The sequence below is a fragment of the Aspergillus puulaauensis genome, chromosome 2 (assembly GCF_016861865.1).
Source record: "Aspergillus puulaauensis MK2 DNA, chromosome 2, nearly complete sequence".
Taxonomy (NCBI): domain Eukaryota; kingdom Fungi; phylum Ascomycota; class Eurotiomycetes; order Eurotiales; family Aspergillaceae; genus Aspergillus; species Aspergillus puulaauensis.
The window spans coordinates 2,072,553-2,086,710 of NC_054858.1; the positions used below are offsets into that span (position 1 = coordinate 2,072,553).

Below are 14,158 nucleotides of genomic sequence, written 5' to 3' on the forward strand. Positions count from 1 at the left end.
ATATCTCGACCCATCTTAACCATTCTCGGAGGCGTTGCAATAAGACTTGGACAATGTCTGTCACAGTGCGTACTTCACCAAATAAGGAGATTTTGTCTATCCGTTCAAAAGCTTACTCAACTTTTGTATCACAGCTCCATACTACCCAGGGAGACCTAAAGGTCGAGCTTTTCTGTGAAGCTGTGCCCAAAACAGCAGAAGTACGTCACGGCGTCGCGAAATAGCCCACTTTGCTTACCATTCTCCATAAGTCCTCAACTATCATATTATTATTGAACTAACCGGAGCTCTCTGCAGAACTTTATCGCTCTCTGCGCAACCGGCGCATACAACAACACGCCATTCCACCGTCTAATGCCCGGCTTCATGATTCAAGGCGGCGACATTTCCCTTGGACCAGCAGCAAGCTCATCAACTGGGAGCACGAAACCGATGCTTCCCTTCGATGATATTCCCAAAGGCGGTACCTCAATCTACCACCCCTCGGCACTAAACCAAGAAATCCACCTCCCAGCCCTCCGGCATAATACGCGCGGAATCCTCTCTATGGCGTCTAGGCCGGTCAAAAACCAGACTACACCCGGGTCCCAGGGAGCTACAGGTTCTACAATCAACGGAAGCCAGTTTTTCATCACTTTTGCAGCGGCGCCGCACCTCGATGGAACGAGCACTGTATTTGGGAAGGTTTTGAATCTAACGGCACAAGACGAGGGAGGTGACATTCTGACGAAGCTGGAAAAGGCGAATGTTAAGGTTGATAAGAAGGGAAGGGTTGTTCAACCTAAGGAAGGTGAAGAGACAGAGTATGAGGCGTTTCGGATCAACAAGGTGACGATTCATGCAAATCCGTTCGCTACATGAATGGCGTCTTTGATATCCTTATAAACAAACCGTGATCACGCTACTTGCCATGTTGTGGCCCCATTATCCTACGCAAATACCAGTGCGAAGCGCTGTTGCTACAGAGCGAAGCAAAGAGACCCGCCTCCGCTGAAGAGGCAGGGCATCTTCGCCGTTGAGCCAAAGCCAGCACTTGGCTTAAGCTTTATCCAGCTGTGTTTAACGACCCCGTGATATTTGGTATCTCCCTGTACCCCATGGGCAAAAACAACTGCCGGAATCGCTCCCCCGGTAACAGAGACCATCAAAGCCGAAGCCACTAACTAAGATAGCATTATGTGTTCGGAATATCAACAATCATGCCAGGAAATATGGTAAATAATCCATTTATGCGAATTGAAAATGATAGGAACTTCTTGACTTTTCCATGACATCTAAAAACCACTTTTTTATACCGTAACCTAACCCGTAACATAATATTCACAGCCCCCATCAAAACGCTTAATAAACCCCTTCTAGAAAGCAAATCAGCAATCGAGACTCATGCCGAATTAACTAAATAAATGCAAACGCACTATCACCATGCTCACAAAAAGGCCAAGATATCATAAACACATCAAGAATCAAAGATCATAAAATAGAGACAACAAAGTGTCTATGTGGGTATCATTAGATCATGACTCGTTTTCAGCTTCATCCTTCTTGTCCTTGTCCTGTTTGTCCTCCTCATATCCCTCAACCTTCATGTCCTTAAGACCAAGATCTTCTTCTTCCTCTTCCGTGCGAGTATATTCCTCGGTCTTCATCTGAGGGTCAGGTTCTGGGGCGCACAAGTCCTGAACGTAACTGTTCGCCATGGGATCTTCGAGCGTAATCACAAACTTCATTTCGCCCTTGATGGCTGAATCAAGACGAGTGAAGAAGCGGGCCCACTTGTCCTTGTCGGATTCCGCCATGCTGTCACCTCCGCTCTGTGTAGAGTCATCAATATCGTAAATCTGACCCTTCAGCTGGTCACGGATTTCAGTGAGAAGTCCCTCAACAGTTGTGAACCGTCCACCTAGAGTGCCGGGTTGGACGGCGACTTCAAGCTCCTCGCTGAGTAGTGCGCAAGTATCGGACTTCAAAATATCGCGGTGGAGATCCACGATAGACTCCACATGAAGTGTAATGCGCTTTCCTTTCTCGGGGACTTCACCACCGGTCTTTACATCGCTAGAGCGGTAGCCGCAGTGATCACAGACATTGCTCCAAATAAAGACTTCCTTGAAGTATGGGATGTCAACTTTCTGCATGTTGACAACGCAGTTCTTGGAACAAGCGGGGCACTCGGCGGGAAGACTGTAAACCTTTCCGTCAATAATATCCAGGTCCTCGGGATTCCCAAATGCCTCTCCCTCGTTCTTGGCGGCCTCGGGATCGGCAGCAATTCCAAGTTCTTCGTTCTGTTCATGCGTGCGGGCATAATCCCGACGCCTGTAGTTGCGTCCAGTGTCCTGGGTCGTAGGAGCAATCCAAGAGTTCCCGGTTGGATCATCGAGAGAAACGGTAAATGGGTAGCCCTCGCGGTCCAAGATCTTCTGTAATTTGTCGACAATCGGCTGGAGTGCGTCGTGCAGCTCGGGTGCCTGAGTCTTTCGCAGAGGCTGCTCGCTGGAGAGTGATTCGTGGATCTTCTGAATGACACCCTCCACAGTAGTCAACTGACTTTCACCCTTGGGCATCTCAATACCCAATGACTCAACCTTGAAAATCGATACATCGCTTCGAATGACCTGCCGTTGGAGGTCCTCTTCGTTCTCGACATCGAGGGTATATACCGAGCCCTTTTCTTGGATCTGTCCGGCGGACTTGACGGAGTTATCCTTCGTATGACAATGTTCACATTCGAAAGATTCTAGAATAATGTCGCGAAAGAATGGCACTCGAAGAAGCAATAGCCTAGTAGTTCCCTGAATAAGATGTTAGCCGAACTCTTCACCTATCTAATCAAATCTTCCCCAGGATAAACCTACATTCTCGTGGCAGTTCATGCACAAACTCTCCACCTGCATAACACCAGTCTCCTCATCTCTCTCAACGAGGTCTCCCGGCTTCTGAAACTGGGTTTCAGCAACCTCCTCCTTAGCGACGGGCTGATCATCCGTTGACATTGTTGCTTGCAAATATTCGCGGCGGATTAAGCGTGATGGTACAATTCCGAGGATACCGCGGGATATATTATCGGTTCAGTCAATCCTCTTGACTCTGAATAACGAAAATAAATAAGGAAAAAAGTTGTACCAAAACGGAATGTTCCTGTGCTTTCCACGCCTGGGCCGTGGCGGGGCAACTTTTTTTTCTTCGGAGGGGTTAATAATCGGGCGGAGATAAAGTTAGTCATGCCGATAGCGGTTGACGCCTGAGGTGTCTGCGGGGCGGGGCATTGTTCTCCCGAGTCCCCCAAAATGGCATAGCGTACCTGAATGATGGGTGGAAATGTCATGGACTCTACTCAGATTTATAACGATACAGACGCCCGGCTTGGATGCGGGAGTTCGGGTATTATCTGAATGCGGAAGGCTTGATCACTTGACTAATTGATATGGGAGACCCAGCGAGGATTAGGGACGCCTTTGCTGCAGCAAGCGAGTTTTTAAACCCAGTTCTTCAGCGAGGCACGCAAACCTAAGCCATCGATTGCGCTGAATGCAAGAGTTTGCTAACTTGAATCAAGATGAACTACAGAAGTCTCGGGGCAAGTCGCTGATAAGTATTCTGAACCAGAATCTGCGTGAGCCTTCATCAGAAGACGCGACTGCCAGAGCAAGTGTTATCGCCAAGGCATTGGAATTGCTCTCCCAAATCCATGTAGCATTTGTCAGTCCCGTAAGCGATGCAGACCAGACGCCTCGGAACAGTGAGGACCAAGAAGATCCAAAGCTAGAAGATGCAAAGTGCCGCCGCATTCTTCATGCTCTTCTGGACCTGGTTTCCTTGGAAGGAATCTATCCTTCACTTTCGTCTGGAGTAGGAATTCCCCTCCAAAAACGGGTTATATCCGTCTTGCCAGCAGGTGTCATTGCTCAGCAGGATACACCTGCACACGATAAGCCTGAGGATGCTTCTGTACTGCGTCACATACTAACGACTTTATCCGACATTATATTCGATGCTCGACCTAGCATACAGCCCGTGATTAGTGGTCGCATTCTGAGTGATATAATAAGTGCATCGTCAGATTTAGGCTATAACCCTAATATTTCACTGGGCAATGAGCAATCTCAATATCGCCAAATTCTGACCAGAATTATTGAAGAGTATGTGCCTACATGTCATCACATTTGCATGTACTGACACATTCCCAGCACACCGAGCTACAATCTATTGCCTACATTGTCCGCCTTTCTTCAATCGAATCCGTCTCCATGGTTTAAGGCAATCATTACCGGGCTTCTCTCTCGGGTACCTTTGCGTGAAAATGGAGTGCTTCAGACGATTATGTTCCTCGCTTCCCAACTTGCGCCGTCCCTGGGACAGGAGGCCCAGGAACAAGTTTCCAGTGGTCCGCATATCACCGTAAGCGCCATTATGCACGCTTCGCGGTTGCTCTCGTCTGTTCCTCAGGGAATGGAAGCGAGTGACTACTTCAATGTCATAGGGCCTCAATTGCTAGCATTGATCGATGGAAATGATCCAGATCTGCGAAAGGCTGCTGCATATATTGTGGGCAACGGAATCCTCGGTAAAAAGACGTACGGTGCACCCGGAACGGTTGGGCATACAATATTCCTGGTGCCCATTTTCAAGGCTCTGACTGGAACCCTCGACGAATCCTCACGTATATATATTGCGCCGCCCCAAGGAGCGACATCCAAACACATTCTATCCAGTGAGCCTGAAATTGTATTAGCAGTTGACAGATTGAAAACATTGGTTTTGCAACCGCCAAACCCTGGACTGGTCAAAAGAGTTGTTTTTCCAATCCTCCTGCCGCTCTGGGGCTTGGCTTGCTTCAGCATGCAACAGCAAATTACGGACTTTCATGAGAATGTCAAGGCCATCCTGCAGACGTATTTTGGAATATCAGTTGGATTCCTGTCTTTGAAAAAGATTGTCGACAACTTCCTATGGAACGGAGGCTCAACTTGCGCTTACGACTTGGATACATCAAACAGAATCATATTAAAAAAGCCTAAAGCTGACGAAACTGGAAATGACCTGGTTGGCCTTATGGACTCCCTACAGTCACGAACTAAATTGTTCATGAGCTTACTGGATGCCGACCCAAGTCGAGACGAACAGACAGGAGAAGTCTTCCTTTATGTGAGCGAGGCCTGGCTTGGACAAGGTTCGAGCAATACTCAGAATCCTCATAAGCTAGAATTGTTTCCAAATGATGGCGGCCATGATAGTATCATGCGGAAGTTGATTAGTGCTAAACTAGCCGAAGGGCTTTTGGATACGTTTAAAGATACTCTCTCTCGACGGCCTCTCAAGGTGCTCGAGCTCATAAAGCATATACTAGATGGTGAGCTCAGGACAGTGAATGCTCAAACGAAAGGCCCGATAGGCGACGAGACGAAAAATATCTCTCTTTCATCCTTAGCCAGTATCGTGCCATCCGAACAGACTGAGTCGAATGAGGCTGCAGGGAGTGACTCGGCTGAATCGCTTCAAGTAGTGTTCAGCTTACTCTCGACAATCCTCGCATCCCCGGAATTCTCTGTGTCAAACAATACGAGTAGCATCCTCGGAACCATTAAAGAGAAACTTGATCAACTTCTACCACATTTACCATCGTCGCTATCAAAATCTGGAACAACTGCCTCCATGCTTCTCGAAATTCAAATAGTCTCACCCGAACAACAGGAATCAAAAGGAAAGTCATCTGAGATACCGGATTTTGAAATTCATCGCCGCGCCCTGATGAATCTCAATTCGGACCTTCCACCAGTACAAGCCGAAGGATTTTCGCTCCTTTCGGACCTCGTCAAGAAATCTTCACCAATTCTTGACATACCATCCACGCTAACCCTTCTTCTGTCTATCATAACCGACTCCTCGGAAACAGTCGCCAACGACGAATTTATATATCTTAACGCAATCAAGCTCATTGGCACCTTATCTTCGAGACATCCCCGCACTGTGGTAAAGACCTTGATCGAGCGATACATAGACAGAAGCGAAAATGCAACCCTAGACCAAAGGCTTAAGGTCGGGGAAGCCCTCCTTCGCACTGTACAGGACCTTGGCGAAGCCCTCGCCGGAGAAACGGCCAAAGTACTAGGTGAAGGGCTAATCTCTGTAGCAGGCAGGCGTGCACAGAAACCCCAGGCACAGAAGAACCGCCAGCAAACGATAGAGCAGGAGAGACGGGAAAAGGAACGCGAAGAGCGCCAAAAAGAGAAAGATACTGCTTCGGGATGGACTCTTTCGGCACCGAAGATACTTGAGGAGATCCTGGATAACGATGACGGTGAGACAGACACGCCCGAACAAGCAACCCATTCAGCAAACATAATATCCGCTTGGGCAGCTGGCTCATCTCGCGACGAAGAGCCCGACGACCTTCGCGTTCGTGCCTCTGCACTTTCTATCCTCGCAACAGCAATTCAAACCAATATCATAGGCCTGGGCCCCTCGATCCTCTCATCAGCCGTCGATCTTGCCCTCGCAACACTAATCCTCGAGCCAGACGAAGAATCCGCAATTCTCAGACGTGCTAGTGCCGTCCTTCTCCTCGACATGCTGAAATCCCTTAATGACGTGCGTGATGCTCGCGGTAGCCAAAACATAGGGTTTGGGTTTACACTCGCCGACCAGTCGTCTCGTGCTTTTGGCGGTTCGAACGAAAACCCAAGGGGGCCCACCACGATTGGAAACATACCATATATGCTGCGCACACTTGCCGCTGTAGAAGCTCGGGAAGCGGACGCTATTGTCCGAGGGCATATTCGTGTTCTAACTGAGAACTTGGAGGCCTGGATTGAGAAGTCGCTTCTATGGGGTGTGGGACATCACTCTGGGGATGTAGGGGACGAGCCGCGTTTAGACCTAGGCGACCAGATTGCAGGGCTACGGATTAACCCTTTGGCTGGGAGGAGTGAACCGGAGAGGCCCAGGATCGAAGAAATCGAATAGATAAATATTTATCCGTATTCGAATCCAAACAGACTACCATGTGGTTCATCCATGCCTGCTTCATTATACCTTTTGCCCCAGGCTAGTTATTATATCTGGTCCATGCTAGGTAGTCGACAATACAATAGGACATATAATATGTGTAGAAAAATCATTTGGGTTACATGCAGAAAGAAAGCACTCAATATCGGAACCGCGGGGACTCCTGCCTAAGCTCCGTAGAAAGGCATAGAGTACTGTCTATCCCACAATCCATTTTTCAAAGTTGACATCACGTTTCAGTTCATTTCAAATCTAATCGTCGAAACACATTACCAGCGCCGTCCACCACCACGCCCAAAACCGCGCCCATAACCACGTCCACGGCCGCCGCCACCACCACCACCACGGCCACTGAATCCCCCACGGCCTCCACGGCCGCGACCAGTCGATGGATCGCAAGGACGTGGACCCGCGGCAATACGAGCATCGCGTTCCTCTTCGGTCAGGTAGAATTTGTTTTCTATGCCTATTAGCTCACAGAACGCGGCTGTCTGCGGGTTGTTGTACTCGGGTGGTTGCTGCTCAGTGGTAATTGGGACTTCAGGATCATAGACCGGCGCAGTAGGAGTAAAGTTTTCAGGAACTGCAAGCTTCCTGGGCTTGACGACATGTTCTTCAACCCACTTTTCTTCTTGCTCGATGAGCGGCTTGTATGTAGCTTCGCCCTTATCTAGGGGTGGTTTGGCGGCCGGATCGCCAAGATTAAGGTCGCCCGCGAAGACGCGGGTGATAGCTAACCATTCTTTATCGTAATGTAGACTGAACGGGCGTTGCAGCTGCGCTCCATCCTCGTCGGACACGGAACTGATCTCTACAAGTTGAAGGAATTCACGCTTGGGAAGGCATTTGTCAAGCGCTAGGAAATTGGTGGTTTTGTTGAAGATTGCTTCGGGAAAGGGAGGTTTGACTGGTGTGGCTTGAGGTGGTGCCTGTGGAGCCAGGAAGCTGCTTGGAAGCTGCTTTCGGAGATCCTCAGAAACTTCTGACTGGGGCTCTTGCGAAGGAGGAGGGGGGTGAACTAATTCTGGGTTGCTGGTCGTATTTTCCGCAGTGATGTTGGGCGTAGGAGGGTTTGCGGTTGTGGTCTGTGCTTCCTGGTCCGACTCGCTATCCAAGTCCAAATCGATCTCGTCGGAGTTCTTGACTGTCTCGGGTTCATGCTGAACCTTCTGCTTCTTATTCTCGCGGGGTCCGCTCTTTTCAACACCTGCTAGTTTACGGCCTATTCCATCGTCGTCCGTATCAACCTTGCGCCAGGTTAGGTTGTGTTGGACGTTAGGAACCGAACTTCCTGGATTATTTGCTTGCTCTGTCAGAAAGCGAGAGTTCTCTTCTGCCTCATGCTTGGCTGCGACTTGGTGAAAATTCTTCCAGGCCGATATTAGCTCAGGAGTGTTTCCAGCAGTGTTATGAGATGGACCAGTGTCTGTTGCCCCAAAGCCTTGTGAAGCAGTTATTGGCTTAGTTGCATCCGTTGATTGTGTAGGATATTCAGATTTCCCGTGCTGTCCGACATTACGTTCGTTTTGTGGAGGTGCATGAGTGCCTGGTTTGGGAGTACCCAGGTTGATCCTGGCTTGTTGGTTTCCTTCCTCTTCTTCGCCCAAAACCATGGACGTGAAAGAGGCACCGTCCAGCCCATAGTGGTGTTTCGACACATTTTCTTGCGATTCATGCTGGACAGACGCTGCAAACTTGACGTGCAAGTGGGCAGAAAACCAATAGGCCGGGCGTAACCGTTCGAGAACGTATTGTGCAGCCGAACTACCAAGTCTGCCGTTCTGAGAATCCTCGCGAAAAAATGGTTTCGCCCCGAATAGCTGGTGCCAATCGCCAGAGTACTCAACTTGCTTGGGCCAGTCGTGCGACAAGCCTATGTCGACCTGTGTACGAACTTGAAGCAACTTGCGGATGTCCAGTTCTCGAACGTGATAAATGCTTCCAATTTCATCCCGGTTAAACGGAAGTCTCTCGAAATGGGGTTTTCTGTAGTCATAACCTTTCCAAATACCGGAGAATCCAGCAATACGAAGCGGGCCAAATCGCAGAACGTTGGCGGCTCCCAAGTAGTAGATGTTGGGTGCTACCCATCCTCCATGATACAGCTCAAAGAGGTGATTACTAGCTTCGTGGTTGCCGCCAATGAAGATAGTCAAGTAAGGTGCAGTTCGTTTCCCGCTGTAATACTCATGAAAGTCACCGATTTCCTTGTATTTCGCGGGAACTGACATGCAAGCCATGTCGTTCGAATTGCGAACAGCCTAGATGCTAGTTAGATCCAGAATAACAAAATTGTGAAGGGGATAGGAAATGTACCTGAAAGTCGCCACCTATAATCAGTAGATCGACTCCATCCCATCCATTCAGAGTGGCAGCCTGTTCAACAGACGCGTAAATATCGTGTAGACAGCCATGTCCCTGTATGATGGTTGTATTGTTAGTGATCTAGAATAGCCACAGAAAACCGCCAAAGAAGCCAACAGATCCTTACACAGCCTTCAACCGCAACCCGAACGGGTGGTGAGCTAGAGCTAGACATCTCGATATCCGATCACAGCCAAAACGGCCGCGAGGGCGAGATAATGAGTGGAGAGTTGGTGTCTTGTAAGGTGTTTAATCAAGGGCAAGGATAGAACGTTAGAACTCGAAGAAAGGAAAGGAGTTGCACGAAGAAGAGAGGGAAAGGGTTAGAAGGAAGAGAGATTTTGGAGGAAGGTAAAGTGTGGTGAGGGATGGTTGAGTTGAAGGCGAGAGAGTTGAGGATGTCGTGGTTGTGTTCTGCTTCCCGGGCTCATTTTCTTATCAGATCCGAGGCCTGATTTTTTTTCGTTGTACAACCTTCACTTCTTCCTGTGTTATTCTCACTTCTCAGCTGCCCAGCCCCCTTGAGTTTTGAAATTGAAACTCCGAAGTACCAGATAAAATGCATTTTAAGGAGTACACCCCCAGGTTGAATTTCCTCAAGGATTCTGCCAGCTCCTTGAGTTCGACGAGTCCCTCTACTGCCGCCTACTTAATGTCCGCCCATAATGTCATCTTCCATGAAGAGCACAAGCCGCTCAACCAACGGCTACATGATTCGTTCTGTGGCGCCTGTGGTAGTCCTAGAAATAGTGAGTGGACGAAGGTAACATCCATTAAAAAGAAAAATCAAAAGCGCGCCACTTCCTCGCTCGCAAAAGGTCTCACCGCAGAAGGAGCTACCGTTCACAAGTGCCTGCGTTGTCGTCGACGGACGGTGACCCAGCCTCGCGCTCCATCAAAATCTGCCCCTGTCACTGTCCCCATTGTTGATTCTCGGCCGTCTTCATCTGCTGAGACCCCAGCTTTGCCCGAGCAAGTGTCTGCTAGTAAAACTACGGAAAACGCGAGTAGTAAAAAGCGAGCCAAAGCGAGGAAACAGGGTGGATTGCAGGCTCTTCTCGCCACAAAACAATCTCAGAGTGACTCAACCAAGTCGCTGGACTTGTTTGATTTCCTCCAGCAGTGAAGACTGTCTTGTTCCTCCCATTTTCCTTTTGACTCGTCGCTTTGTTGCCCATCCTCCTTTTTTATGCCAAGCTCGGAATATCGGCACTCTATATTCCGGTCTGAACTGAGACTAGCGCGGGGCAGCAGCTCTCTCCACAGCTTCGGCCTGTTCTGGTGTTGGGTCCAGTCCAGCTTCAAGGTTCCAATCTCTCACTGAAGCTCTCGAGCTAAGGTGCCCTGCTCCGGCTTCCTCGGTTTCTCTTGTCCGTTTGGTTCTTCTCTTATTCGTGGAATCGCTAAACCCGTAACAATGTCGTCTGACACAATGTCGGACTACTCCCACGATGACGAGCACGATCCCCAAACAGATGAGCTCCGCGAGACCGCCTTGGTGACGCTGGAGGCATTGATCAGCTCCTGCAGCTCTCAGATGCAAAAGTACCTCCCAAATACCATAAATTCCGCCTTACGATATTTAAAGTACGACCCCAATGTTGCCGATAACGAAGAAGACGAGGAAATGGGCGGTACACAGGACGACGGATCCGACGACGACGCTACGGAGGAGCCTGACATGGACGATGACGAATTTGAGGATTTTGAGGAAGAAGGAGGCTACAGTGACATAGATGATATGAGCTGGAAGGTCCGTCGATGTGCCGCGAAGCTTCTGTACGCTGTTATTTCCACCTATGCACGAGGTCGTGCCTTGGATGATGCATCCTTGTATCAACAGATAGCGCCTGCTGTTGTCACTCGCTTCAACAAAGAGAGGGAAGAAAGCGTCAAGCTCGAGCTGGTCTCTACAATGGACGCCCTTGTACGTAAAACTGGAGAAGGCTCGATGATAATAACTTCCAATGGATTTTTGGAATCTGTTGGAAGTGGATCCAAGATCTCCAGAAAGAGGCGACGTCAAGACAGTGATGCGAGCATGATCGACTTTGAACCCAGCATTGGTACTACGTCCGCTGCAGGCACCCCACTGGCCGCCCCGTCGTCTCCAAAATCGGGTCCGCAGTCAGAATTAGCAAATGCCTTACCTGTTATCATTCGGAGTCTGGTCAAGATGTGGAAGCAGGCGTCTATCCCGTTGAAACAGGCCATTATTGTCCTGCTCAAGAGCTTGGCGCTTGTTCGTTATGGTGGGCTCGCAGACCACCTCCAGCAGATTGAAGATCCGATTGCGGATGTGCTCAAATCTTCGTTGTCCGGCGGTTCCTCCGTGTCCGTTGGAGTTTCTGCGAGTGCAGGCACACTGCAGATCGAAACTCTCGGCCTCATTTCTGCGGTTTCCGAAACACATACTTCTGATGCTCTTCTTCCGTTCCTAATCGCGTTGATTCCCGGTGTCATAGGGGCAGTCAATGATAGGAACTACAAGGTGAGCAGTGAGGCACTCGCGGCAGTAGAGCAAATTGTAAAGGCGCTCACTCCACCTCGGGTTGTCACTGCTTCACCAGACCTTGTTTCACAGCTGGAAAAATTATATGATGTCAGCCATAATCGCATCACTGATACGAGCGCTGACCTTGAGGTTCGACAGCGAGCCATCCACGTTCTTGGTGTCCTTCTTGCCCGAACATCAGGCGAACAAGGCTCGTCATTCCTCTCATCGCAGTACCGACCCAAAGGACTCGCAACTTTAGTCGACCGCCTAAAGAATGAAACCACACGACTCTCCGCCGTTCGTGCAATCGACGACGTGGCTGTGCTTTGCTCTCGGAAGGAGGATGTGGATTCTACCTGGGTGCGCGAAGTGACCGCTGAACTTGGGGCACAGCTGCGCAAATCGGATCGCGTCCTCCGCAGCGCCAGCTTGGAGACTCTCCGTAGCCTCTCGATGAATTTCAATACAAGAGCTCATTATGATGACAACACCATGAAAGGCCTTGAAGACAACCTTATCCCCCTCATCAGTGTGGATGATTTCCATTTACTAGCTCCATCGCTTATCATTGTGGCAAAACTTGTCCCGGGAAATGCGCAGCTTCTTGTCAGCGATGCCCTGGTGTCGGCAATTTGCTCCATAGTTCGCACATCGCTCGCTGGAACTGTCCTAAAAGCCTTGCTATTGCTCGTTAAGGTCATAGGAGAGGAGGAAATTGGGTCGACTCTGATGCATAATCTTTTACAGGTTGTTGGTGTCAATGGGGATACGTCTGTTGTCGGGCGAGCCATCGGCACGCTTTTGGTCCATGGCGGTTCAAAAGTAGGTGTACGGATGGAGGACTTCTTATCTGAGTTGCAGAAGACACAAGATTCTCAGCGTCAATGTCTGTCCCTCGCTATCTTGGGCGAATCTGCTCTTCGAATGAGCACCAGCTGCTCGTTGACTCCTGAGGTGTTCATACCTCATTTCAGCTCGAAATCCGAGAATGTTCGCATGGCTTCAGCCACTGCGCTAGGAAACGCAGCAGCCGGCAATGTCAAAGCTTATCTTCCAACCATTTTGAGCGGCCTGGAAAAGTCCGATCCTCAAAGCTACCTTCTTCTACACTCCGTAAAGGAGTTACTTCAGCATCCTGAGATGATCAGGCAGGACCTGGCACCTTCTGCCTTGAACCTCTGGCAAGCTTTGCTCGTCGTATCCAAGGAAGAAGATAATCGTGCAGTCGGCGCTGAATGTGTTGGGCGATTGGCTTTGCTCGACCCTCCTGCTTACATCCCGCAGTTCCAAGTAAGACATGCCGACTCTATATTCTGCAACTGGTCACTAACCATCTTTTCCCTTCAATAGGAATACCTCTCGAGCGGGGATGCGGGGATCCGTAGCATTGTGATATCTGCATTCCGCTACACCCTTTCCGACTCTCGGGATACCTTCAATGACGTCCTAAGGCCTCTGATTGTGCCACTCCTAGTCAACATGCTCAGCGAGCGCGATTTAGGAAACCACCGTCTCGCGCTGACAACTCTCAACTCCGCTATTCACAACAAACTAGCGCTCATTCTCCCTCACCTAGGCGAGCTCCTCCCTGCTGTTCTCGGGGACACGCAAATCAAGCCAGAACTTATTAGAGAGGTTCAAATGGGTCCATTCAAGCACAAGGTCGATGATGGACTCGAATTGCGTAAGGTAAGCACACAACTCACCACGCCAATATCGTCTCACTTTGCATATTACAATGTATCGCTAACGACTCTCCCTTCAGACTGCATACGAGACTATCTATGCATCTCTCGACACTTCTTTTTCTCTCTCACACCTCTCCGAAGTCTACGGCCGCATCCTCGCCGGAATAGATGACGAGCAAGACATCCGCACAATCTCCAACCTCATGACCTCAAAACTCATCACCCTTGCTCCAGAAGAAACCCAGAGACAGCTAGATACGCTCTCCGAGCACTACACGACCGTACTATCCTTCAAGCCTAAGGACAATGCCGTGAAGCAGGAAATCGAGAAGGCGCAGGAGGCGTCGACGGGTGTTCTTAAGATTACACGCGAATTATCCAAGGCGTTCCCCGGTGCGGAGGCGTCTGGTGATCATCAAAAGTGGAAAACTTATATGGAGTGGGTTCGTGGGCAGTTTAGCACCCAATTGAGTAACCTGGAACACGAGTTTTAGGAGATATAATATGGTGGTGGGTTGTAATTACAAGCCCGTCTTCAACCGTCCTAGAATGGTCGCTCTTCCTAGCCAGTTATGTTTTGTCAATAATAAATAAAACAACCATT

The 14,158-nt window shown here is 49.4% G+C and overlaps 6 protein-coding genes across 6 annotated transcripts; 4 read left to right on the forward strand and 2 right to left on the reverse strand.

Annotated features, from left to right (window-relative positions):
* Positions 1–53: 53 nt before the first annotated feature.
* cyp5 (putative peptidyl-prolyl cis-trans isomerase) lies at positions 54–861 on the forward strand (the record flags this gene model as incomplete). Its single annotated transcript, XM_041699550.1, has 3 exons — positions 54–65; positions 135–200; positions 298–861. The coding sequence occupies 3 exons, from the start codon at positions 54–56 to the stop codon at positions 859–861; spliced, it is 642 nt and encodes a 213-aa protein (XP_041552624.1).
* A 653-nt stretch (positions 862–1,514) lies between these two features.
* zpr1 (zinc finger-containing protein ZPR1) lies at positions 1,515–2,993 on the reverse strand (the record flags this gene model as incomplete). Its single annotated transcript, XM_041699551.1, has 2 exons — positions 1,515–2,792; positions 2,856–2,993. 2 exons carry the CDS (start codon positions 2,991–2,993, stop codon positions 1,515–1,517), a joined length of 1,416 nt encoding a protein of 471 aa, XP_041552625.1.
* A 431-nt stretch (positions 2,994–3,424) lies between these two features.
* APUU_20864S (RTP1/Tango6 family protein) lies at positions 3,425–6,963 on the forward strand (the record flags this gene model as incomplete). The annotated part of the gene is made up of 3 exons (XM_041699553.1): positions 3,425–3,497; positions 3,557–4,139; positions 4,188–6,963. 3 exons carry the CDS (start codon positions 3,425–3,427, stop codon positions 6,961–6,963), a joined length of 3,432 nt encoding a protein of 1,143 aa, XP_041552626.1.
* Positions 6,964–7,274: 311 nt separating this feature from the next.
* Positions 7,275–9,544, reverse strand: APUU_20865A (RNA lariat debranching enzyme; the record flags this gene model as incomplete). The annotated part of the gene is made up of 3 exons (XM_041699554.1): positions 7,275–9,266; positions 9,322–9,423; positions 9,497–9,544. The coding sequence occupies 3 exons, from the start codon at positions 9,542–9,544 to the stop codon at positions 7,275–7,277; spliced, it is 2,142 nt and encodes a 713-aa protein (XP_041552627.1).
* A 384-nt stretch (positions 9,545–9,928) lies between these two features.
* Positions 9,929–10,495, forward strand: APUU_20866S (ribonuclease P Rpr2/Rpp21/SNM1 subunit; the record flags this gene model as incomplete). The annotated part of the gene is made up of 1 exon (XM_041699555.1): positions 9,929–10,495. One exon carries the CDS (start codon positions 9,929–9,931, stop codon positions 10,493–10,495), a length of 567 nt encoding a protein of 188 aa, XP_041552628.1.
* A 291-nt stretch (positions 10,496–10,786) lies between these two features.
* On the forward strand, positions 10,787–14,048 carry canA (putative cullin binding protein CanA; the record flags this gene model as incomplete). Its single annotated transcript, XM_041699556.1, has 3 exons — positions 10,787–13,156; positions 13,217–13,555; positions 13,632–14,048. 3 exons carry the CDS (start codon positions 10,787–10,789, stop codon positions 14,046–14,048), a joined length of 3,126 nt encoding a protein of 1,041 aa, XP_041552629.1.
* Positions 14,049–14,158: the final 110 nt, after the last annotated feature.